The sequence below is a fragment of the Electrophorus electricus genome, chromosome 21 (genome assembly GCF_013358815.1).
Source record: "Electrophorus electricus isolate fEleEle1 chromosome 21, fEleEle1.pri, whole genome shotgun sequence".
Taxonomy (NCBI): domain Eukaryota; kingdom Metazoa; phylum Chordata; class Actinopteri; order Gymnotiformes; family Gymnotidae; genus Electrophorus; species Electrophorus electricus.
Window position 1 is genome coordinate 9,948,302 of NC_049555.1, and position 26,775 is coordinate 9,975,076.

A 26,775-nucleotide genomic window follows, 5' to 3' on the forward strand; every position below is an offset into this window, starting at 1 on the left:
TTGCTTTACTCTTCTCATATTATGGCCAGTACCCAACTAGACAAATCTCAGACTTGTCCGCTGATAAGCTCAGCACCTACACTGAAGATAGCCACAGCTTTTCACACATTAAAAGCTACTCTTGTAACTTTCTTCAATCAATGAAACGAAATAAAAGTGTTATTGCTCCACATTATATTGGCATCTTTTTTTTTTTTTTTTTTTTTTTTTACCTCAGCTCTACAAAATGCATACACCTCACACACACACACACACACACACACACACACACACACACATACACACACACACATACTGTTTCAGGTTTTGGGATCAAGATCAATTGCTTAGAAATAAACAAGAACAAACTAGTCAAAGAAGTCTAGAAACAGAAGTCTACAAACAAGCCCCACCCCCTTACGAAACCACAAGCTGACCTGCAGCAGAGCCCCGCTCACCCTCAGCCAGACTGACAGCCACACTGACCAATCACAAGCAGACAAACACACAGTAAGAGATCTATCGCAATCGTCTCATTTGGCAGTGTGACGTCAGGGAGCTGGAGGGTGGGGGTGGGGCTTATAGTTGGGGAGAGGCTCTTTTGCGAGACCATTCACCCCAACCATGCTCCTCACCCTCCCTACATGAGCTTTTCCACCATTGAATTCTAGGGTCCAAAGACAGGTAAGGGTGCGTGTTGTATGGGGCGACCAGGTCCCGTACAACACAGGGCCTTACAGGGGGTTCCTAAGGTCCTGCTTCATCGTTCCTTCCGTCGCTCAACGTCTCACTACAGTCTGTCTCACCGTGATGGGTGGTGTTAATAAGACAAACATGCGTTCAGACACGCTAAGAGTTATAGTGGCCTGAGCCAGTTGTTATTTAACATTTCTTTTTTTCTCATTATCGTTATTTATCATTTCATCGTGTATTTACTCTAACAACTTCTTTAAACATTTAATTATTTTTTTTAAATCTTCTTTTCATAGGTCATTCTCTACAGAGTCCACATGTAGTGCTTTGTTTTTTTTTTTCTTCATCGCATCTCTGTTTCCCGCTCTCGGATTCCCCGCTCAAGGAGACATCACAAAATGCGGGGTGCCGAGCGGTCATTGGAGACGGTCTTGCGCAGCCGCACGCCACGACGGATGGACACCAGCATGTCCTCGCCTTCCTGAGGGGCCTGTGGGTCAGCCTGGGCCTGGGGCCCCGGGGGTGCCTGCTCGGGGAAAGTGGGGAAGGGGAACTGGCCCTCGCCCAGTGCGTGAGCACTGGCCACCAGCTCACCGATCTTCTCCACCAGGCTGTGGCGGTTGGCGGCGAGCAGCTGGTCCTCTTCTCCTGGCTGCCCATACACGCTCATCTCCAGGGCGGCCATGCCACCCGCGCCCCAGGCCGTGTTGGGCAGGCTCAGGCGTTTGGGCGACGCCTTCACATACTCCAGGGCCCCTGGTGAGGCGTCATCCGCCACATAGAACACACACTCCTCGCTGCCGACACGGGTCGGCGGCCCGGGGTATCCTCCGGGCGAGTCGGGCACAGTGGGCGTCTTGACGGGCACTATGGGTGGGCGTATAGGGATGGGGCCTGCATTGGACAGGGTGCGTCTTACGCCGGGCTTGGTGGAGGGGGTTCGGCGGATGGTGGCTGTGCCCGGAGTGCCTGCTCCCCCAGCACTGCCGCTCCCGGCCGAAGCGCCGCCCTGACCAGACATCCCAGTGGGAATGCCAGCCGTGCTGGCAGGCCGCTTGGTCTGAATCATGCGCCGATAATTCTGGGCAATGTTACTGTGGCGCGGTATAGTGGAGGACTTATCAAAATCGGCCTGCCCGTCAGCTTCAGTGTCTCCGTTTACAGAGTAGCAATCGTAGTCAGAGCCTGAGAGTCAGAGACATGCACAATGGAAAAAACAACCATATTTCAGTTTCAATATACATAATCAAATATAGCCAGATTCAAAAATTTTAAAAATCGTACATGAGCTGAATGACTGCTGAGGATCAGCATCTGTCAATACTCTGAGAGGAGTGTATATGAGAGAAGCGTTTGGTCCAGTGGGTGTTACCCTGGGAGGGAATGGTGTCCTCGGAGCATGATGGCGTGGTGGTCTGTGTGCTGTACCCGCTGGAGTACTGAAGCGAGTCACGGCTGCTCTTCTGCTGCTCCACGCTCAGGCCGCGAGTCAGCACCATGGCCAGTTCGCTGGCCGCTGGAGACACCTCCTCACCGTGCTGCAACACACGACAGCTGCTCTCAGGCACGGGGCCCAGTACCCGCCCAGTGGAGCAGTGCAGCCCAGTGCCACTGCTTCCCACTTGCAGCTCAGCAAACATGCTGAACCCAGGCATCTGCTGCCTGGCAATGCTCATTAGCATCACAGCACCTGCAAGCATCTTCATCAGAGCTTTTTCCGCACTGATGAAGATATCGTGGTAATCATGGCGTATCTGATCTCCTGTCTCGCTCAGCGAGTATTACCTTAGCTGCTATAGTAGTAGGGGTCATCCTCAGCCTCTGGGGGTCATCGGGATGCATCCCAGCGTAGCCCTGCGATTGGGGCAATGCCTCTGACTCCCTCAGCCTATCCAGGGGCTCCTTCCTCCTCTGGAGCGTGTTGACCAATGGTTGCTCATGCGGACCTGCCTTTGACCAATCCTGAAGAAGTGGGAGCGATTATTGTTGGTTTTCACAGTAAACACCATATGCTGCCTCTTGCACAAGAGAGAAGACCACTATCCAGAGGATTAGGTGTCCTTTCAACCAAGTGTTGTGGATGTGCATGTGCATTTTACACGTGCCAATGCAGTGTTTTGTGTTTATGATTCTGAGCTGAGTGCAGTTAGGGAGTAAAAAGTACCATCCTGATCAGTTTGGCAAATCTCTGAGCCAGAGATCTGAAACCAGGACCCACCAGAAGGTTTGTGTTAAGGAGCAAAATGAGGTAATGAATGAGGTTAAGCAGGAAATGAAATTAAAGCAAGACTACTGTAAAATGTGCATTACTCAGCAAATTAACACACAGACATACGCAAAATAAAATAAATCAAAATATCTGCAAAGAAAATGTGCCCATGGGAACAAACCTTCCAGCAAGGAACCTTTGATGTGGGTGAGGAAGTGTTGGATCCGGGGGAGCGGTTATAGGGTGGGGACGCAGGAAGAATGACAGAGAAAGGCCTGATGGTGCCAGCGTGAGAGAGAGCGGGGCGGAAGGTAGCGAAGGACGAGGCAAACTGCGGAATTGGAGAGACAAGATGGAGACGGTCAGGGCAGCCAGAGAATCACACCCCCTGCCTCAAGGAGGCTGAGTGAGGGAAAGGCTACCAAGGTCAAAGGTGAGAGAGCAGATGAGGGGAGAGAAGCAGGCCTGTGCTGACATGCATTCATGCTATTCAGTGTCATGACCAAGCCACCATGGTCAAAACAGCCCAGCATTCAGCCATCATATCATTATATATCCAGCCAGCTGGTGAAATGGATATATAAGACTTTACACTTATACTTACTGGACAGTGATGCTTTAATTGAACAGTTTGTCCAAAATCACATTTTCACTTTGTTTTACTTATACGTAATACAAATGGTCATGCAATACTTTCTGCTTTCTTATTGTTTTTACATGCTACTGTTGCTCACAAATACTGGAAGTGTATTGCTGTTTCCTTCTCTATAATTTGTCACTCCACCACAAGCAGGTGAGTCTCAGTTTGAATTGTACAGAATTTCAGCAGGAATGGGTATGATACTATAATTTCCACTTAAACTTACAAATATGAACTATGCATGCCTTATTATGAAATCGTTAATGTAAAAATTACATTGCCCAGCTGAATTATGTCATATGAGGCAAGTGAAGTTTTGGATGCTGATAACTAGTGTAATGTTCCTGGTGACTATACAGTTCCGTTACTAGTTAGCTATCCTTGCATGTAAAGTAACAAAGTAGAAATAAGTAACATTTGGGTAATGGACTTGTATTAGAGGATCAGGTATGGGCCAGTGTCAATGTAAATTTGGACAATTTTTTTTTTTTTCCCATTTAATTTTTATTTAAACATTCAGCTGTCATATCAATATATCACGGATGGACAAAACTATAACAGTTCAAATGTATTGTACGACTCAGGCATGCTCCCAGGATTAAAAATGGCAATACGAACAATTGCAGAAAAACCTTTTCCACATGCCCATTCCTGTGGGAGTGAGTGGAAGTGTGCACTTACTGCCGTGGGAGAGCTGCATTCACTCACTGACTGGCATGTTTCAGAAGCCTCAGAGGACGCTGAACTCGATGACTTCTGCAGGACCAAGGAAGAAAATACAAAAGGCACGTTACTGGACAACCGCATCCTACCACCTTTGGCACAGCTAAGCCTTTTTCATCTCTGTGTGCTAGGACCAGTTTGCTTTGTTCATCGAGAAGGGAGCATGTTCGATCCCTGGTGCTGAAACTCTGAATGGCAGCCAGGCAGGCCGAGGCAGCGCTTACCTGGCTGGTAATGTCCGAGGGCATGGGTGAGGGCGGCTTGGAGTAAACGTTGGCGTCCTGTGAGACGAAGCCGGAATCGTGAGAGGAGACGCTGCTGAGACGGTGAGCGCCCCCTGGTGGCGGCTGGGCCAGGCTGCGGTAGCGACAGGATGAACTGGGTGAGTGAGTCTGAGAGCCTCCCGAGGAGCGGGAGGCACTACTGTGGGTGCTGTTCACGCTGCTGCAGGGCGAACAGGAGGGTGGAGGAGGGGGTGGAGGGTGTGGAAGGGCAGAGAGACACGGGGGTTGAGGGTGTGGAGGTGAGCCCACAGAACAGGGGTAGTTGAGAGGGTATATGGTACGTGTGCACCCAAAAATGGCCCAGATAAAGACAATGTGGGGTGATGTGATTCACAAAACCAAACAAAGGGTTTTATACATAAAGAAAAGTTGTGGACGAGGAAAAGGGGATTGCACATGGTTGATGAAACAGAGAGAACATGCAGGACGGGAGAGAAAAACATGGTGAACAGTGATTTGAATTGAAGATCACATGATGAGTGGGATGGAGAGAGGAAATGGGCAGAATGGAGGGACACAGATCATGAAGGTGTGATATGGGGGAGCAGTGTGGGATCGAGGGTGGGTAACAACACGGGTGGGGGAGGGGGGAGGCACATGAAACACACAGGTTGGAGAGAGTGTGAGAACACGTGACTCCCAGGCATGGGCAGACAGTGTACTGAACTGGGCATCTGGTGTGGAGAGTGTGTGTCCACGATGACAGGCCTATGCATGTCACCACATGGACACATCCCCTGTCTCCATTTAAGGCTACATGCATGTGCGAACACATACAGACACACGCCCTCACACACACTCACACCTACAAACACAAACATACACACAGCATGGCATTTCCATGGAGCACTGTCTGACTGACTGGAGACCATCTGCGTTCTACAAATAGACTGATCATACATTTACACGTCTTTCATTTTTTAGCTGAAACATGATCTCTATTATGTTAGCTGCCAGCTGAAATATTACTGCAGAGATCTGAAACACAAAAAGTTGTCTTTTAAATATTTTATATTCTCTGCCCTCCATTACGATTTCTAGTAACTTAATTGCGAATTAGTCTATAGACAACACTGGATTTAAGACAGGACAGTGCTGGATTTAAGACAGAACAGTGCTGGATTTAAGACTGGACAGTGCTGGATTTACAGTGGTTGTCAACACTGTATTTTAGCTCAGCACCTGTTATATGGCAACAAAGCAGAATAATTAGTCTCTAAATCAACCGGAAGAAACCATGGCAGACTGCGTACCTAATAACATACAATTACACTTCCATAGCCCACAGTTCTGCGAAAGGCCTCCACAAACAGCTATGGTTTGATACGGGCAGTCAGTAGCACTCCTGCTGGGGCTTTTAATGTATTAATGCTTGTTAATGCATGGGCACAGACACAGGAGCTGACATGTTAACTCACATCAGAAATGCACACACAGACAGGACACAGTGTGTGAGCAGGAGCAGCAGGTAGACAGACATGCCAAGGCTACTTCAGTAGAAAACCCTCACACACACACACACACACACACACACACACACACACACACACACACACACACACACACACACACACACACAAATGCTACCACTGAGCTACTGTAGGTTTAAAACTGATCAATAATACTACACTGTTTATAATCAAGAGAAGAGTAAATATACATATATAAAAAATATGACATTGAAAATAATCCCTTTTTCTCTTAACCTCCAACTATCTTAATAATATACTGTTCACAATCTAAAGGAATAAACAACTTCTCCCTTGACCTCCTTCCTTTCTCTTCTGTTTTTCTATATTTCTTTCTCTCCCTCTCACCTGCACATGCTGCTTTTCCTCGACCCGGAGCTGCTCGGAGATGCCGGAGGGGTCTGGTAGGACCAGCTATAGTCCGACCCCTTTAGGTCTTTAATCACCTGAGAGAGGGGAAGACAGACGCTCAGAGATATCGGCAACGCACACTTTCTGCCAGCAGACATGTTTGTTTGTTTGTTTGTGTGTGTGTGTGTGTTTCTGCATAACCCACTACATATCCCCTGAGAGTCTGCACTAAATGTGCTGACCCTCTGCTGCAGTTACTACACAGCTGGGCTGCCTCACACCCTTGCTGTGGTGACCTCTACCTGCTCACTAGCAGGGGGCAGTTTGTGCGGGTCCGTGGTTAGCACAGTGAGGTCATCAATAATGGCCTGGAGATGGGTGATCTCTCCCAGCATGGCAATTTCTCCATTCTGAGGAAAGAAACAGACACAAGCATTATTTCACTCCATAACTGTCCATAACTGTAGCGTCTAATGCAGAATGTATGGTTTGGGACTGTATATTGTAATATAAGGTATTATGCTGTAATCCTACTTTTCCTACAGTATGAATACTGTGAATGTAAACTACAACAGACCCAAATTTAGTCCACTACGAAACTTGAAATGGGAATAAATGGAAATAATGGTTAATATGTGCTTATGGAAGGCCACTATGCACTATGCAGGGCACTCACCACTACAGGCTGCAGGAGACTGATGAAGGTGCAGAAGCGCCCCCTCTCCTCCACTAGAGCGCGCCGCACCGCCTGCTTTTCCGTCTCCTCCATCAGCAGGTACATGTCGTTCACATCCTGCATGGCACTGTCCAGCTGAGGCTGCAGGTCCCCTCGGCCTGCGGGGAAGGAAAGGGACAAGTGGATGGCAAAGGAATCAGTAAACCAGGGACAGAAGATGACAGCGAGATGGCCAAAGTAACGGAGTGGGCCAGGGAGGAAGGAAGAGAGAGATGGCATTAGAATGTGAAGGACATCATCACTTTCCATGTCAATGCATACACTGAACACAGAATAGACCGATCGGCTCTGACTAGCATCTACACAGCTGATGGAGGGCAAATGGATGCACTACACACACCCGGTGCTTTCTACATTCAGTAAGCGAAACGAAAACTTCCCACGAGGACGTTACCGGTGTTGACTCATGCAAGTTGTAGAGGTTAGCGGCATGTCGTGACCCTTGCTGAGAAAAAGTCTGATTGCCTGAAAAAGGAGCAGCTTCATGAGCAGGAAGCATGCCGTGACAGCATCTGCTAACCATGCAGGAAGCAAGGCCCAGGGCATTGTGGGAGGAGGGGAGAAAAAGACAGCAGGTAGGTGGCCGATGTCACACGCCGTGACCAAAGAGGCCTTGGCATTAAGCATGTCTGAGCCGGTGAACTCTGCCCTATGCTATGCTTGAGTTAGAAGCAAGGAAAAGGGCCATGCTCACAAGCTTGGGGGGGGGGATCATACTTACCCTGCAGTTCTACAGGTGGATAGAGAGAGAGGGTGAGGGGGGGTGAGGGGGTGGGAGGATAGCAGGGGCATTCATGAGAGGATGGAGGATATGAGAGAGAGGTGGTAGAGAGAAAGAGAGCCCCGTGTTAGGGTTAGTGTAAAGAAGCCATCACAGCTCATTTTACAGCCAAAGTGCTTTGGGACTGTTAGAGGAAAACCAATGCAGCAACCAAACCCCAACCAAAATAATAAAAAATAAAACGCTGCTCCTTGGTCTATACAATAAGTATAATGTAACCTTAAAAGAAAATTGGATATGGTGCCCTAGCATAACATATATAAGTCAAATAAAGGTATTTTTATTTAATGGTATAGTCTTACTTAGTCTTCCTAGTAACACACAGACTTATCATCCTCTCTTCAGGAACACAAATTATTGGCTGTTGAGACAGTAGGGGGAACCAGCTCGACAAATGACGAATGAGATGGAGCTTTTCATGCTGACCACTAGGGGGAGGTATTACATTACAAAGTTTTACCCATTGCATTTCACGGTTGAGCAGCATTAGCTGCCCAAATGAGCCTCAGCAGCTTTAAAGAAAGCAGATCTTATTAGCATTTTAGGCACTTGTCTTCCCATGTGCCACTGAAGTGACTTGACTCTGTCTGGCAGGCTGAGATTTCAGCTAGGCGGCAGGGGAGGATTACGTAACACAAAGTGTTCGGCTATACCTGTAGTTATAGCAACCGGACCTAAAGTACCAGCTGTTACTATGGCAGACTTGATGCAGTGGTGCAAAGCTACAATGTTTGCTTGGACCTCTTAAAGTAGCTGTTCCAAGCCGCACAGGTCTGACTGGACGATTTCTGTCACAAGCTCGTAACGGTTTTTTTTTAAAAGAAGCCTTTGTACCTTTCCGTGCCTTCTTCTGCAGTTTCATCGTGTCGGATGATTTCTTCTTTATCTCATGACGAGACCGTTTATACTCTATGACAGAAATCAGAAACACCTTGTTTTTTTGTGCTGCCCATCATCAAACATTTACGGATTGCTGAATTATTTAGATATTTGGTGAGAGTGAAGATCAGAGGTTCGCATGCTGTGATGACCTTTGGCATGGTCTTTGTCCAGTTGATTGGCTGTTTTCTTCCAGTCCTCAATTCGCTCCTGCAAAGGGTTTATCAGGCTTTCCATGAGAGCACTGAGAGATTGGGGCAATTAGGAAGAAAGAAGAGATATCAAACAATAAAGACACACACTTTTTTTATTTGCTATGTTTCCCAGTATGATATAATGGACAAAACCCCTCTCGGCCCCTCCCAGCTAATGTCTTGAAAGAAAACTTCATTATCATCATCATCAGTTTCATTTTGGATAATTGCACTAAATAATTACCTTTTTCTATGTTAGTGGAATTTTTAAAGCTGGTGAAAAATGAGGACCTGCTATCAGGTTTACAGCATGACTTTGAAGGTCGTGGCTCCTTCATTCATTAAGCTGCCAATGGAAATATGTTTTCTAATGAATGTGTGAGTGTGTGTGTGTGTGTGTGTGTGTGTGTGTGTGTGTGTGTGTGTGTGTGTGTGTGTGTGTGTGAGCACACATGTTGCCCTGCTACTGCAGTACTTCTGGAGTCCTACACAAACACCCACAAGCACACACAAACATCCCACAATTCTGTGCTGCGCAGGAAGCAGTGGGAAAGTGCCGTCATACTTGGTGAAGTGGCGCAGCTTGGCCTCGATGCTGCGATGGCGCATGCACATGCGGGTGAGCGCCGAGCCGATGTCCCGCGTGGCACCTGCAGAAGACATGCGCGACAGAGAGAACGTCAGGACACAGCTGTGATAAACACACTGGGTGCCAGAGCCCAGGTCATCCACAGTAAAGATTAGGGACACCAGAGCTACAGTACAAGCCACCCAGACCATGGTAAAACGGATGGATGTTTGCTACAGTACAGCACATCGTGACCACAGACAGCAGTTTAAATGACTCGCGTGTGTCCCATGATGTCGGTCAAATATTTGTCATCCACATGACCTAGCTATTTACTTGTAATGTACACAATCCAAGCCACAGTCCAAATATTGCTGCTAGTTGTGTGTGTGTGTGTGTGTGTGTGTGTGTGTGTGTGTGTGTGTGTGTGTGTGTGTGTGTGTGAGTGTGTGAGAGAGAGAGAGAGAGAGAGAGAGAGAGAGAGAGAGAGAGAGAGAGAGAGAGAGAGAGAGAGAGAGAGAGAGAGAGAACCTGTAATGGTTACATACATCAAGCTATTTTTAGCAGCTGGTGAGCGTTTGGAAACTCTTGACCTCACCGAGGTACTGCTCTCTCTTCCAAAGAAGGTGTCCTGCTCAGCTATTGTTTTCTCTCCTGTGTTTATAGGATGGTTCTCACTTGTTGAACTCAGTGAGTAATATATAACAAAAGCCCCTGGGACTGCTGCCATTCCCTGAACTGCTCTGAAACTTTAAATAGCACGTCCATGACGTGTGTTAAACATTCACAAGAATAAAGCGAACACTGCTCACTCTGTAGCAAATTCCATAAAGGCAGAATGAAAAGCATAAAGATTCAAACTTAAGACTGAATGATGTGGTTGTGACTAATGATTTTTGGGTACTCAAAGTCTTTATTCATCATTAAAGATATTGTTATGAGGGCAAGACAAAGCTAAACAGAGTTGTGACTTCAGAGTGCAGTAGACCAATGGATCCATTAATGCATCAGGTTTTCTGAGTTCTCCCGGCAGAATCTGAGAAGTCAGCTTGAGATCAAGCCAAAGCCCAAGACGCTGGTCATTCAGTCAAGCACTAATTCCACCCTCACCTTCACTGGCCTCCACGAGAGCAACACAATTTAACCTGATATCTGTTTAGTGTAAGGCAGACAGGGCACATTGTTTTGGAATAAAAAGATATAAAGAGATTCTGCATTACACAGACTTTAATTAATAGTATAAATCTATTCATCATACCCATATTTTATAGTTCCTTTTTATCGTAGTTCTTAGGTGTGTGATGAATTACTTTGAAGACTGCAAAATAATCATGGTCTTTCAGATGAAAGAACATATACACGGTATTAGAATTCCATCAACGCTTCTGTGCACAGTAATGATGGATCTATGTCACATGACCTATCACATGCACTAAATGACATCACACTCATACAGAACAGGAGTCAATCAAGACCTAGCTAATGAAGCTAAACTCAGAAGGCAGACACATAGTTAAATTGCCCACCAGTAACTCACACAACGCATTTTAGATTATGTCTCACTATCTTGTTATTAGTGTTGATGTCTCCTTTGTGGTTTACAGGAACACAGACTCAATTATAATTCAGATTTATTGCTTGGCAACTTCGCAAAAACACTATACAATATTCAGCCATTCCAACTCACACATAAAGCACATATGCAGTGCAAACAGACACGCATACACACACGCACACTCACACAGACACAGAGAGAAGCTCCATTCATAATTAACACATTCCTGCCTTGTGCCTACTGTTCTGCCCAGCAACCATTCATTACTGTGGCACATGGGAGTGCACACACACATGCACACCCACAGCACAGCACAGCAAACTGAAACAGGCTCTAGTTTCAAAACACTATGGCATCTTGAGATTAGAAATGGAAATAGTGAGAGACCTAGCAGAGAGCAAAAGAGAAAGACTCATAATGAGAGGAGAGGAGAGGAAAGGAGAGGAGTGTGAATTACATACTGAGGGTGTGAGACAGAAAGGAGGGAGGAGAAAGACAGGCACAGAGAGATGATGCCAAGTGGGAACTTCTCACACATGTTAATTGCTTCTGGATTGATTTTTTTTTTCTCTGTGTGTGTGTGTGTGTGTGTGTGTGTGTGTGTGTGTGTGTGTGTGTGTGTGTGTGTGTGTTTGTGCACACGAGCATGTTTGTGCATTTTCATGTACACAAATGTCTGCAGCAGTTAAATTGCTCCTTTTAATCCTGTTCAGTGCTTCCTCGTAGGGTAAAAGTGCACAGTGCAACAAAGACTGTTGACATCTGGAGCACACATACCCCCCCCTTCCTCTCCCACGTGCTAAACGCGCCCATGTGTTGCCTGGCCATGGGCCTCCCCTGCTTCCCCTGCCGTCGCAGTGCTCACTCGGACTGTGAAAGCTAGCAAGCTTCCTTTAGCATCCGTGCACAGTCCTGGTCCTCGTGGCCTGCCAAGCCATCCAGACGGCAGGAGCTCCGCTTGGACGGTAATCGGGAAAGCCTGGCACCGCCCACGCTTCAGTGCCACCTCCGACTGCTCCAGCCACATGGACTGCCTTTAGCCACTCTGCTAACTGCTAAAGCACCTCAGTGCCAGCATGCTGAGCCCCATTATTGATTTTTCTCATGACACTTAGTCAGCACTGCCAAGCTGGGAAACCAGAACTGAGGAAGAGTGTGTGTGTGTGTGTGTGTGTGTGTGTGTGTGTGTGTGTGTGTGTGTGTGTGTGTGTGTGTGTGTGTGTGTGTGTGTGTGTGTGTGTGTGTGTGTGCATGTGTATGCCATAACATGCCATAACAAAAACTCTTATGTGCCTATGTGGATATGTGTATCACGTTTTTAGATTTTCCCTTCGTGTCTCTCTCTCTCTCTCTCTCTCTCTCTCTCTCTCTCTCTCTCTCTCTCTCTCTCTCTCTCTCTCTCTCTCTCTCTCTCTCTTTCTCTCTCTCTCTTTCTCTCTCTCTCTTCCTTTTTCTCTCACTCTCTGTGTTTCGCATTTTTCTTTCTCTCTAATCTGGCTTGCTCCTTGTTCTTACACACACACAGCCTCATTAACCACTGTGCACATACAAGTGCACACACCATGGGTGTGTGGAATAAACTTCAAAAAGCAGATTCTAAAAATATATTAGGAAACACAATAAAATGGACATCTTCACTGTAATAATCCAACAAACACACTTAGGTTTGTACTATACCCCAAATCCATATTGCAGTTGTTTTTTTTGTTGTTGTTTTTTTTTTTCATTTTGAAAAAAAAAAAAGAAAGTTGCTGATTTGCTTTTATAGAAAGTAAAGGGCATTACAACACCCTCAGCTTGCCTGTTTCCATATGCATGGTGTATGTGGGTGTGTTTTCATTGGTATACACCAGAAATAATGCCCACTCCAAGCACTACAGCACAACTATGATGCTGCTTACTAAAAATCAGTTGCTAAAAATGACACTGATAAATCATTCATCTGCTAACACATCATCTCTGTGTGTATGTGTGCAAGCTAGTGTATATAAAATGGCTAGCATGCCATGTTTCGCACTTAAAACACTTGTGTTACAGCATTACTACACAAAGCTAATCTGCAGATACTGCCAACAAGAGCATTGTGCAGCTCCCAATGCTGAGCCTTCACCAGCACTGATCCCAGAGCTGCCTCTCCACATACGTACAGCCAGCAGTGGCTAGTCATTAGCCATACTGGCTCCAGCTGGCTAAATGCATCAGAACAGTCCAGGCTCATGCCTCGTTTCCAAGGCAACAGATGGAGGGAGGTGAAGGTGTGTGGACAGCAGAGTAGAAATCAATCAGTCCCTGCGGGCAGACAGAGTGCTTCAGCCATGACGCTGCATAATTCTGACTGCCCCACCTAGCACAGCACCGCTACACCAAGACAAGCACAACCCCCCACCCCCCACTCCCAACCTGCTCAAAATCACTTAGCCTATTTTTAATATGATGTTGAACCTGTCCGTGCACACGGTAGGTGGTGATGAAGCTGATGTTAAAGATATCACAAGCAGATGTCAAATAAATCCAGAAACGCATCAGCAAATATGTCCTTCTGTTAAATGTGTGTATTACACTGACTCAAAGCAAAAACAACAAATCCATCCCTTCTCTCCCTCCCTCCCTCACTATCGCATCTTCACTGCCTTCCTCACTCACTCACTCTTTCTCTCCCCCCCAGCAGTAATCCAAATGTCTTTTTTTTTTTTTTTTGTCTATCATGAGAGCAACCAGCATGGTGTGCATGCAACCCCATGACTGTGTGGAACATTGGAGAATTAAGGGGCTGTGACCAAGGCTGGAACCTTGAGAGAGAGAGAGAGAGAGAGAGAGAGAGAGAGAGAGAGAGAGAGAGAGAGAGAGAGAGAGAGAGAGAACCCAAAGCCCTCACCACATCCTACACAAACCCTAGTACACTAAAGATACAACAGAGATAGTAATTCCATCAGTTCAACATTATCATTTCATGATTTAGTTTCACAAGATGAAGCACGTAAAAAAAATTAAAAATCATGTTCATAAAATAAATAAATAAATAAATCAAACAATTCAAATATCCATCTTACTGGAGCGTTTGATTATATGGCATTCTCTTACAGACTCTGAACTGATAATGTGATATAGTTCTCAATTGCCATCAATCTCATACTGACAACTACTCATATCCATTACTATTCCATTTCAGTTTCCTGGAAATTAGTTCTCATTTTACACACAGACTCGTGGCTAACCTGCCCTACAGAGAAGAATTCCACAGCCTCGGCCGTGGGGTGTCGGCGCTCGTTCTCTTCACTAGGGTGTGCGTGTTCCAGAGAAGAATAAGGAGTAATCCTGAAGATGTGCTTCTGACAGGACCCATCCCTCCCCCAGTGCAAACCACACAAGACTATGTCAATCAGATCAAGTCATCAGCCCTCAGCAACCAGTGAGCCTATTTCCCTTCAACCAGCAGTCATTTACACAGTAACCTTAGAGATTAGCCAAGTACATCTGCCATATGCGCAAACACACACACACACACACACACACACACACACACACACACACACACACACACACACACACACACACACACTAATAGAGTGGTCAACAAAAAATAGGTCAGACACTAACTATGCACAAAGCTAACTAAGCAACAGTCCTCCAATGTGGGTGTTCATATTTTGAAATATATACCATAAATATGTTCAAGAAAAAAAGCCCAAAAAGTTCATACTAAAGCTTGCCACACTCATACCATACAATATACACCACCTATGGCATGATGCAGACCACTAAATCATGATCCCAACTGATTTCATATAGTCATTACTACAGGAGCAGTAAACAGCTGCTTTACCACACCTACAAAGGCCAGAGAGAGCGTACCTATACTGGAGCACTAAGCCTTTCCCAGCTAACGCATCTCCACCTAGTTCTGCAGCCCTGTGCAGGCTCATGGGAAATGCAGTCTTATCTACAAGCAGTCAAAATCCACACGAGAGGAATTTAATTGAAATGTTAAACTGCATTGCCCATCAGCCCTGGGAACACTAGTCAGGGTCATTTCTGAAAAAAGTGAGATGGGTATTGTAGGATTGTTTGGGCTGAGTATATAAAACAGAGAGGATGTGAAGAGACAAGTTGGTCTGGGATGCATTTATCCGCATGAGACTCTCTTTTGATGCGGTGAGGCAGAAAAGGGGGTACATGTCCCATCACCCTCAAACAAACTGAATCATTCACAGAGGCATGGAAAAAAGAAGAGAGAATTGGCACTGCATTCCAACACAGGGTGAGATAGAGGGGGAGAGAGCATGAGAGATAGAGGGGGAGAGAGCATGAGAGATAGAGGGGGAGAGAGCATGAGAGATAGAGGGGGAGAGAGAGGCCTTTAATTTTTTTGACTATATAAACACCTAGCCCTTCTTTTGCAGTGAATACCAATGAGACTCTTTAAGAGTTTTTGTTTAGCCGTGGTACCACCCGATTCTCTCTCTCTCTCTCTCTCTCTCTCTCTCTCTTCCTGTCTCCCCTTCCTGTCTCTCTCTCTTTTTCTCAATCCCTATTTGCTAGCACCTCAGGCCCACAGCCTTGCCACTAGTACATTGCCATAGCAACGGCAGAGATGAAATCTGCTGAGATTCGTCTGCCCCACTTCCTCTTTCTGCTGCGCCATCCATTCACACAGACTCACACAGACACATACGGACACACACAACACACATTCAGAAGTCAATTTATTAGAATCACCCACATTGCATTGAAATTCACTGGACTCTAGTTACACTTATAGTTACATTTTATAGACCATAGTTGGCATGCACAGTTCTTCAGCCCCCCTCTGCTCTGTTCGTCCATGGCAGGTTTTCTAAAGAACCACTGTTGACTGGATATTATTTGAATGGAGGACAGTTCTAAATGCAGTGTTCAAGGCATGGTTGAGGGGGTCAAGCACATTTCCATCACAGCAGTTCATTTTCTTTTATGTGGGTAACTGGGGGTCTGAAAGCGGTCCGTTCAATCCAAATATATTCAACAAACAGCGGTTTAGTGGTTAGGAACTCACAATGCATGAAGTGTTAAGCTAACTATAGGGTTATATCCAACACTACCTCTCCCATGGAGGACTGTCAGGGCAAGTGCACTATGCTATACCAGTAAGAGCCCTTGGGCAAGACCCCTAACACTACATTTGCCTATCACTGTAACATGACTGAAAATGTAAGTGGCTAGAGATGAGAATGTCTGCTCGATGCATGAAAATATACAGGGAAGTAAGCTTCCTGAGAGAGAGAGAGCAAGCTGGTACTAATTATCACCACTTCCTCTGGGGGATTAGAACAGTTTTAATAGCTCTGTTTTATAGGTTATTCTCCTACTGGGAGACACAGGATTACTGTGGAACCATCACACACAGACACACATACCAAAAACATACAAAGCACACATGCGAGATCAGGACTGGATTCCCACCCACAGAAGTGTTGCAGAGAGCCACATGGGATATATGCTGACGCATACTACACCATCTTACACAGACAATGCAGAAAGTGGACCAGTAAAGGAACAGTGACATGCAATATATTGTCTCCAGGCACCGTGCATGTGTGTGCATGTGTGTGTGTAGTGTATGTGTATGTATATGTGTGTGTGTGTGTGTGTGTGTGTGTGTGTGTGTGTGTGTGTGTGTGTGTGTGTGTGTGTTTGGAGTGGAACATTAACCCACCCAAGCTGGTCTAGTTCTCAGGGCTCACTGTAGCCCTCAATAGCCCACTGGGCTTTTAAAATATCAATTATACACAAGAGACTAAACATTCAGAGTGCCTTCCCTGCCTACACTACACAGAAACATACACACATCTGCAAAACACACGCACACAGATACAGAACCACCAATAATAATCTCCTCAAAAATATGTTTGCATAAATTGGCTTTCTGTATGTTTGCAATCAAGTTTTCCCCCCACTTCAACCATAAATAGCAGAGTGGTTTATATGTAGGTCTTCTTTAGATTGATGAATAAAAACGATGACCTTGTTTCTCCTCTGCTTTCTTTTAAATTTCTGTTTCAGTTTCGCACACACAAATATGCAAAAACATAACACACATGCACTCCTATTGATTGACATAGTGTATGCACAATAATATTACACAATATGCAATAACATTACCATTACAATACCATTACCGATACCAATACATACTACAAACAGTAAGCAACGCAAAGGCATTCTCACACCACAGACACACAACCACACACAGGATCTCTCCCCAGGCTAGTCAGATGTAACGCAAACATGGAATCTGTTGTCTTTCATTCAGAATACTGCCTGTAGGATGAATGTCAAAAAAAATCAACAATGATTCATATAGGGATAAGATCAGAAGAAACATCTTTTCTGCTTCTGGATCTCATTAACATATGAACTCCCACACACAGACACACATGCTCTGAAGAGTCAGGAGGGGTGACCTGTGTTCCACAGTGGGAAAGGCAGAAATGAGGGCTTGACACAGCGGTCACAGTGCTGGACTCCACACAGTAGCTGCAGATAGAGAGCGTATTTGGAGAGATCAGTGGCCAGCGGTTTACACTGAAATCATTCATGAGCTCGTTTGCTTCCTGTGTGCCTGCAGTTTACTAGGCAAAGCCCTTATCTCCACTCAGTAGCACCAGCCATGCAGCAGCAGGGCAGAGAGAGCCAAGCAGAGCGCACATGCACACAGGCCAGGACGTGCGGCGTGGGCTGAACCTAGGGCTGTCACGATATCAGATTTTCACTACACATTCACGATAATGATATTATTGCAATATCTATCATAATAATAATAATAATTATTATTATTTGAATGTGCTTTTCAAGACCTCAAGGACACAGTACAGAGTGCAAACAATTAAACACAGCAAATATATACAATATAGAAATATAGCAATATAAGTACAGTGAAGGGGGAGGAAAGTGGGAGGGGGTTAAATAAAATAAAGAAAAACTTTTAAGAAAAGTTTACGGTGAATAAGTATGTTTTTAGGTTTTTCTAAACTGCTTGCAGAGAGTCTAAGAGAACGAGGTCTAGAGGAAGAGTGTTCCAGTCAAGGTAAAAAGCCAGAATTCCTACCGATGAGACACAGAAGCGAGGAGTCCAGAGGAAATCTATAGAAAATGCGAGTTAAACGTTCATTAATCTATAATGCTGATCTGGTATTGAAAGGTTGCTACTAGACCTTTGTTTCCAGTAGCATTTCAATGTATTAATACCATGTATTAGTGTGTTAAGTTGTTTATTCCAAATTTCCAAGTTTATCATGTAAACATCTGCCGTAATTACTGCTGCTGGATTATTTATATTATTTGTATTATTATTATTATTATATTATTAACATGATATTAAAATTTCATTTTTAAGCATTGTGGTTAGGAGCAATACCAGTTTATTATATACCAGACACCCATACGTACCTGGGCAATAGACTTTCAAAAGTCATCTAACTGATGCAACGAGAATGTGGAAAAAATCCAGGATCGATTTAGCAAAGGCCTCAATTATAGCAAGAGCGTCTAATGAGCAGAGGGGATTAAACCAGATTCTGTCCACACAACGGAAACACAAGGAGAAAAAGGAGAGTTAGAAAGGAGACACCAGAGCTTTGTAACAGAGCCTGAAATAGGAGAATTCACACAAACGTTATGCGTCTAGGCATGCGCACCCAAAACATACACTGTGGCTGTGTGTGTGGCCGATAAAAATGAGACTGAAAAGACCACTCACTGCACACTACCTAACAATTACATGTGGCCTATTGACAATACACAGACTACTTTCATCACCCTGCTCCCAAAATACGATTCTTATTTGTAGTTTGATGTTAAACAATAAGAATCTTAACTTGTTTGAACCTAAATGATATAATGATACACAGGCAACTGTTACTACCAAATAACTGACTTATATGTGATGTTTCATAAGTTGGCTATTCATTGTATATTTAATGAATATGTTTTTGCAGATCTGACCACTTTATAAAACATTTTTTTCCAAATGATATTCTGTCTCATCAGAGGTAGTGCCATCAGACTGTTGCTTGTTTTCAGGTTTAGTCAGTATTTTATCAGTGTCTTAAAAAGTAAGTTATTAGGTCTAATGACTACTACTGAATGTTATTATTGTTTGGTGTTATTATTGATATAATAGATGGTAGTGATAATTTAAAAAGAGGATTTAACCGCAAATTATACAAAACTACACAGTTGATCAATTGCAAAACTGCTGATGAAATTTTTCAAATGTTCTGATTTGAGCACATCTTTGATTAACAAGAACTACAGTTTCTTTGTCTGAGCATGAGTGTCAAATCATCCAAAGAAAATACTATAAATTTCAACCATGTAAGACCAGACAGTTACAGACGCCACAGTGTGTTACAGCTGACACTACTGGCTGACCATTACCGGTACATGAAAACATGAATGAAAAGAATAAGTACACAAAAAGGACTATGATCAAAATATATTAATAATATATATTATTCTGTTTTGTTAATGACCTAGTTTTCTTGAATCATGTGGAGTGTTTTATTTTGGTGTTTGGAACAGATGGAATGTATGAGAACCTTTTTTGTTTTGTTTTGGGGTTTTTTTTGCTTTCAGACACCATATAGAACATTGTTTTTTATTGTGCCAGCAGTGTATAGGGTAGGGTCACCCTTCTGCAGCAGCTGGGCCATATCGACAAGCACATTAAGTAGCCACAGACACAGCCAGAGGCGAGCACACACAGCCAGCAGTAGATTAACCTCAATGCCCATGAGGTGATACTGTGATTTTTGTCTCACTGAAAGGTGGTGTCCTCGCCTGCACTCTCTGATTGGCTGACGCATTTCTTTGTGTGACACATCTGGATTAGTTTACACAGATTCCCTTGGCAGTGCAGGCCTATGGAATAAGGCCATGCTGCAGGGCACACGCGCACACACACACACACACACACACACACACACACACACACACACACACACACACACACACATATACACACACACACCCGAATGCATTTACACATTAATCATCTACACATTAATCTATGCTTTTACAAGAAGATAATCTCTGTATATAGATCTGATGATGAAAGAGATCAGATGCTTTTGTCCAAATCTCTATCCAAACCACACTGTACCCACATGACTGAACAGTCCCACACTCTATGAGAGAGAGACAGAGACAGAGAGTGAATATAGGTCTGCAGTCCACAGTTCTTCCTTTGATCAAGGTCACCTAGTCCCAGAGACTTTAAAATGCAAATGATTCCCCCGCTTCAACAATACATGCCTGAGGAACTTTTGAGAAGCTTTTATAAAGCCACATAGCCAGTTCGCTAGCCATTACATGTCACTCGATCACTCTGCATACAGTAACCAAACAGAGATACAATCAGAGGGCACAATGCTTCTCACACCATACTTTTAATCACAACATGTAAGGCTGCGCAGAAAATACAGCCTCTGTCCATGATCTCAGAATATCTGAGCCACAGCATGACATTTATTTTCAAAATGATTAACTCTGTACTAAAAAATACAACACATTTTTTTCTTGTGAATTTAGTAAATCTTTGACCTTTTACCCAGTCAGAAACTCAAAGTACCTCCAACAAACAGTAATATCATGTTAGCCTGCAGTGAACACTTCAAAGCTTTAGATCATGAGCCGAAAAAAATGATTGGTCCCCAGGTGGAATAAAAAAGACAGTTGGCCAATCAGCACAGCTGTTACTAACTACAGTAAAGTGATGACTGGACTCAGCTGGGCGCAGGGCCATGATTGGGAATGGGTTTGATTAGTGAGTAGTTACAAGACTCTCTTGAGATTAGTGGGGGAAGCAAAAAGATGGTGAGCTAAAGAAGCTTTACTGCCAAAAGGAAGGTTCTAGCAAATGACGTTACTGTGGCTAAAAATACCCTAAAATGCCACTACCCGGCCAGATGTGCCTCGTATTACCCAAAAAGAGACAAGGGAAAAAAGACTGACCATGGATGCTGCACTCTCTCTCTCTCTCTCTCTCTCTCTCTCTCTCTCTCTCTCTCTCTCTCTCACTCTCTCTCTCACTCCTTCTCTCTCTGTCTGCCTCTCCCTCTCCGTCAGACAATTGTGGCTGGAAACACACTGACTTCACGGCTGGCATGCCGCAGGGACCCTGTACAGTACAGCAGGCAGTCGAAACAGTGCTCCCATGACATAAGCTCACCAGATCAAGAGGGCAGCGCAGCTCACTGGGTTGAAAGATTGCCATGGTGCTGATTGTTCTCCTTACCTCACTGAGGACACTGAGGTAAGGTACCAATCAAAAGGCTCCACCACCTCCACTGTATGCTAAACACTTTTGAGGTTGATAATGGAAGACAGAAAAGGGCTAGAGGAGATGTTCCTTTTCCAGTGACCTGTGTGTGTGTGTGTGTGTGTGTGTGTGTGTGTGTGTGTGTGTGTGTGTGTGTGTGTGTGTGTGTGTGTGTGTGTGTGTGCGTGTGTGTGTTCCTGACAACTATACACTGGAACCAGCCTGCATGGTACATGATCTCCATACAACTTTCTCCACACCTATGTCTGCAGTGGATTTGATGTGTGTGTGTGTGTGTGGGGGGGGGGGCGGTGTTTGTACGCACACATGTATGTGCGTGTTTTTGAGTAGTGTAAGTCTGTATGTTTGAAGTGTAACTAAAAGCACTTTATGGAATGCAAACACTCTCTCCAATTTTAAGGACAGCAAAGGCCACAGTCTAAATGTAAAGAGCAGAGAACATAAGCTGGTTTTCAGATTTAAACTGTACGTGGAGAATCATACAATACCTCCACGGCAGAGAGAAATCACCAGGAGTCATCAGCTTTAGAGAAAATCTAAGCAAATCATACACATATGCACTCAAGCACACATGTGCGTACACACACACACACACACACACACGCACACACATAGTGCCCCCCGTTTTAGGTATCCTGGCCTCAGTTCTTTAAATGCTGGTGTAAGTGGCGGATCAGGTTTTCCAGCAGCAGTTGCTCTGTCCGTCTCTGCCAGAGGGTTGCCTATACAAGCCGCCCAGCTCAGACTACCGCTCCACGCCTCTCTCTTCAGTCTAGAGTTACACCATGTGAACCACAGCGAGGACCCTGGGACTGCACCCCATGGCCCTGTGATATCTCCTCCGGAGAATGACCTCACGATGTTGTTAAGGGAGAAACAGACTAGAGAGCGCACTGGCTTGATCGACAGCTGACGGCATGTGTGAGGAGCACCGATCTCTGTAAGGTCATTTGAAACCTGCAGAGTGAACTTTATTGATCTTCATTTGGCTGGACTAAAGTTTTAAAAAGGGCTGTGTCATGCAGACTGACTCTTGTTCGCATTCTGGTGAACGTAGCATCGACCATTCAGCTAAGAGGATGTCGGGGAGCACTGGGCAGGGTGGATGTGGGTAGCCTACTATCCTGCTTCTATAGATAGACTCCTCACAGCGCTTCCTCGTTTTGCTATGACGGGTGTAGAAATAGATGGGGCGGGGGGGTATGGGACAACACCTGGCAGACAGGAGAACTGCTGAGAAAGACAAAATCCGTTGCCTCTTTCCTGGCTTGTGAGGTGACTATTCTCCACCACAACACTGGAAAAAGAGTATGGAAACACTCAAACATCTGCTGTCACTCTTCCTTTGACAAAGAAGGACTTAAAAACAGATTTTGTGACCAGGTAAGGTCTCAGATGAGGCAGTGGGCACAGACACTTTTCTGTTTCTGCCATCATTAACTGTTTTTTTTTTTTTTTACAGTAATACAAAAACTGCATTGTCAGGTTATAACTGGGCAACAGCATGTAGACTGCTCCTAAATTTCTCAATCCAAGAGGATGTTGCACAAATGTCCCTACATATCAGGAAATTATTTCAGAAATGCTTATCTGGCATGTTTCAGATGACAAATAAGGGAACAAAATATCAGCCTATAAAAATATGCTTTAAATAAATTAGAAGCCAAGAAGTTTTAGCTAAATCTGCAAATCAAATCTGCACCATTTCCCATTACTCCAAATGTAGTTGCTCTGCCAAGCCATGTTTGGAGTCCAGTGTTCGCTGCTCTAGTTCTACACTGCAGCTATTCCAGGACAAACCCACTGTCCAAGCACCCCTTTAAGACATCAGCATTACCACCTTCTCAGTGTAAAGTTGAAAGCTGAGCACCTGAGCAGTGGTTTTAAGAGGGCCATGTATGTAATTCGGTAATGCCTGTGTGCTGTTATTGCCATTACGAGCAGTTCCATTAAGTCTTGGCTGCAATGCTGAAACAGCTGTAGCCATGACCACCTGCTTTCCCATCAACCTGATCCTTCACACGTACGTTTGATGCTGGGCTTGTTCATCTGGAGATTAGTCTTAAACCAACATGACAATAATATAGTGTTGATGTATAGTGTTGATGGTGTGATAGACTAGGTTTTCCCCCTCTCTCTCTCTCTAAATGCTGTACTGTTGCACAATGATTGTTTACCATGGTGCAGTGCTCTCCTCCTCTGCATGCTAAGTGTATCCTGGGCATGTGTCGAGTAGCCGCATGGCAGTGCACGTGTTCCCCTTCCCCTGTGACTTGTGCAGCCTTTACCTTGGCTTCAGCTATATGGTTACCGTGGTAACACAAACTGCAGAACCAGGGTCTACTACTGACTTACAGCAGTGCATGTTGTCTTCTGCTGAGGCACAACAGGTCACCAGAAAACTTGGGTCTGTGTGTTACGACACAGAAAAGAGGATTAAACCCACTTCCACAGACACACCCAGGCACACAAATACACTAATACACACCATAGGGTTTTGACATACCACCATCAACCCTACCATAATCTGGCCAAAACCCTACAGTAAACTACTCAGGAGAGCGTCAGTAGTCAGTCAGATACACACGGGCATATCTGGCTATCTGACTTCAATATCCCTCCACATAAATATACTGTATTATGTGAGGCTTGGAGTTTCCCATAGTGGTTCCTCTAGCTTTGAGCTGACTCTTAGAATTAACACTGTCTCTCCCTATCCTTCTCTAATTTGATTCCTCTCTCTTTGTCTTTCACACACATGTACACACATAGTAGACAGAAGGGTGTGGCTATCATGGATGTGAGAGGTTGCCTGACCCCACATGCTCACACCCTGTAGCACAGGAAAATCAGGGGAAGTGAAAGACTGCCAGAGTCGGTTCCTACACCCGGCAACCTGCCAGCCTTCTACACACACACACACACACACAGGCAGACACAGACACCAGAGGCCATTTATCATAAGAAAGAATACCACTAAATCTGTAAACCTCCAACACTTTCTATTCAAAAGGGAACTTCCGACACCAAAGAAACATTAGCTCACATCTTTCCTCAGTTAGAGGGAACGGTATTTCCCTTTATTACTTCCTGTTGTGTCACACTGTTCTGGGCCTGTTTATCTTGCCAAAAGGATGGAGTCAAATGTGGAGCAACACATTAAAACAATTACATCGAGAAGGATTACATGCTCAGGCTGTGACTAATAAACAAAGAACTGCTGTATCATCAAGTACATTGCAAAGCTCAGAATAGACTTCTGGGTATTCCAAACATTTTGAGGCCCCACTGGTTTTCCCAGAATACTTGTGACCTCACTGACCTATTGGCAAATCCACTGACCATGCACAGATCTTGTAAGCATGCTGGAGCCACTGGGGATTATGGGATGGTTATGCAGAGGGTATGTAGACTTGCAAGCTTCCTGTCAGCACTAGACAGTGCGCCTAGTTGTGGGTAAAGAAAATAAAAATATACTAAAGGTCAGACAATGGAACAGGATGGTTTAGTGAAGACAGAACAGATGAGACTTTTGGGTAGAGGATGTGGCTAAATCCCACACACAATCTAAGATGACTGCTCAAAGTCTTCAGAGAGGCAACTTGTTGTCATCTGACAGACTGCACAGTTTTGCTCAAAAATCAGTACACACTGTCTTTCCAGCCAGCAATTTGCCCCAAATCACCCAGTGAAGGGGCTCCCTGTGAATGGCCCTGCTCAGAGCAGCCTGCTTGGCCCAGGCCCAGCCTTCCTCAGTGTGCCGAGTGTGGGAAAGGGGTCCTGGACAGCAGAGCTCCGTAATCGTTTCATCAGGCCTGAAAACCCAGAGCCCCCACTGACCTTCTTCGTGTTCAGCGTTTCAAGAGTGACGGGACAATGGCAGCATACCAGGTGAGAGCAGAGAAGGCCATTTAGGGAAAAAACCTGAAGGGGCCAGAATCTGTGCCCTGGTGCACTCCTTATGCCTATGAGCAAGGGGAGGGAGCACAGATCTTCCACACAGCCCCAGGGTAGGAGGGGGCGAGAGGCTTGGCCAGAGCCCATCTACTCTCACTCTCCCTCCATCTCCACCGCTAAGATCTCCGCATTCAGCTACAGTATATCAAGCATAGATCTGTCTCCACACGTGCAGGCTTTGTCTCTCCACAGGAAAGCCAGACAAACAGAGGCTACAATTAGCCCTGAGAAAGCGGTACATGATCTGAGGTCCAAACACGTTAGATGGCTTGCGCTACGTACACCTTGTGCCTTGTTTTTCAAGGACCAAACTAGTAAGTGGAAGCCATACAGACAGACACGACCGCTCGCATGCAAGGCACAAATGCTCGAAGAAAAAGAAAAGCACTCCATAGGTATACAGTCGCCATGCCAACACACCCAGAGGACCAACAACACAGCTTCATGCCCAGACTGGGACCTTTTAAAGGCATTGTCCAAGAAAACAGAAAGAGGGTGAGTACAGAAAAAGAGAGAGAGAGAGAGAGAGAGAGAGAGAGAGAGAGAGAGAGAGCGAGAGCGAGAGAGAGAGAGAGAGTGAATGGGGATAGTGAAGGAGGTCAAGAAGAGGGTGCTAGGAAAACAGGAAAAAGAGGAAGAGAGAATGGGGTGGGGCTTACACAGTAAAAAAGAATAGAAGTGAAAACAGTGAATCATTTCCCAGAGAGGGAGATAAAGGCACTATAAATAAAGTGGCTCTGCCTGGAGAGAGAATGAGAGAATGAGAGAGAGAGAGAGAGAGAGAGAGAGAGAGAGAGAGAGAGAGAGAGGAGTAATGTTGATGCCCAAAAGACAGAGAGGGTGTAAGGTTTAAGTAGAGTAAACAACACAAGCAGAACAGTTTCTCTCAGGGTACATCACACGGCTAGGTTTTCACAACAGTCGTATCGCCATTGCAGCCTTTACTGTTAGATGGCTTCCAGAGGGTATCATATCACTCCAGTAGTTTTCTACGTGGAGTCCTGGTTCATTTTCTGTCCTCAGCACTGGTCAGCCTATGCTCTCTGTCTCTGTTTCACTCTATCTGCTTCTGTGTGTGTGTCTGAATGTGTGTGTGTGTGTGTGTGTGTGTGTGTGTGTGCATGGGTGTGTGCGTGGGTGTGCGCGCGCGCGCGTGTGTGTGTGTGTGTGTGTGTGTGTGTGTGTGTGTGTGTGTGTGTGTGTGTGTGTGTGTGTGCGAGCGTGCATGTAATGCCGAGTAGTGGTGGGTGAAATGAGGGAATAGGAGGGTCAGAGATGAAGAAAAGGCACACAGGGAAGGTGAGAGAGAAACAAAGGGAGGCGTGTGCAGACAAAGAGCAGGGAGATGATAGTGCCCTGATGGGCATGCTGCGTCTGGACCACAGAGCCGACGAGCTCAGACACAAAGCGCCAACCCACACTGCACGGCAGAGGAGTGG

General features: G+C 45.2%; 1 protein-coding gene across 7 annotated transcripts in view; it reads right to left on the minus strand.

Annotated features, from left to right (window-relative positions):
- Positions 1-224: 224 nt before the first annotated feature.
- Positions 225-26,775, minus strand: part of mtss1lb (MTSS I-BAR domain containing 2b) — a 42,869-nt gene continuing 16,318 nt past the window's right edge. For 2 of the 7 annotated variants that reach the window (XM_035520849.1, XM_035520848.1), the window contains exons 4-15: positions 9,504-9,588; positions 8,897-8,988; positions 8,700-8,774; positions 7,806-7,814; positions 7,025-7,182; positions 6,651-6,758; positions 6,346-6,443; positions 4,469-4,601; positions 4,203-4,277; positions 2,458-2,634; positions 2,045-2,210; positions 225-1,857 (exon numbers count right to left, since the gene is read on the minus strand). In XM_035520849.1, coding sequence (XP_035376742.1) covers positions 1,064-1,857; positions 2,045-2,210; positions 2,458-2,634; positions 4,203-4,277; positions 4,469-4,601; positions 6,346-6,443; positions 6,651-6,758; positions 7,025-7,182; positions 7,806-7,814; positions 8,700-8,774; positions 8,897-8,988; positions 9,504-9,588 — 1,970 coding nt within the window. In that variant the 3' untranslated portion in view covers positions 225-1,063. Of the gene's footprint in view, positions 1,858-2,044; positions 2,211-2,457; positions 2,635-4,202; positions 4,278-4,468; positions 4,689-6,345; positions 6,444-6,650; positions 6,759-7,024; positions 7,183-7,805; positions 7,815-8,699; positions 8,775-8,896; positions 8,989-9,503; positions 9,589-26,775 lie in introns of all 7 variants that reach the window. The other 5 variants (XM_035520846.1, XM_035520844.1, XM_035520847.1 and 2 more) reach the window with 3 other exon arrangements.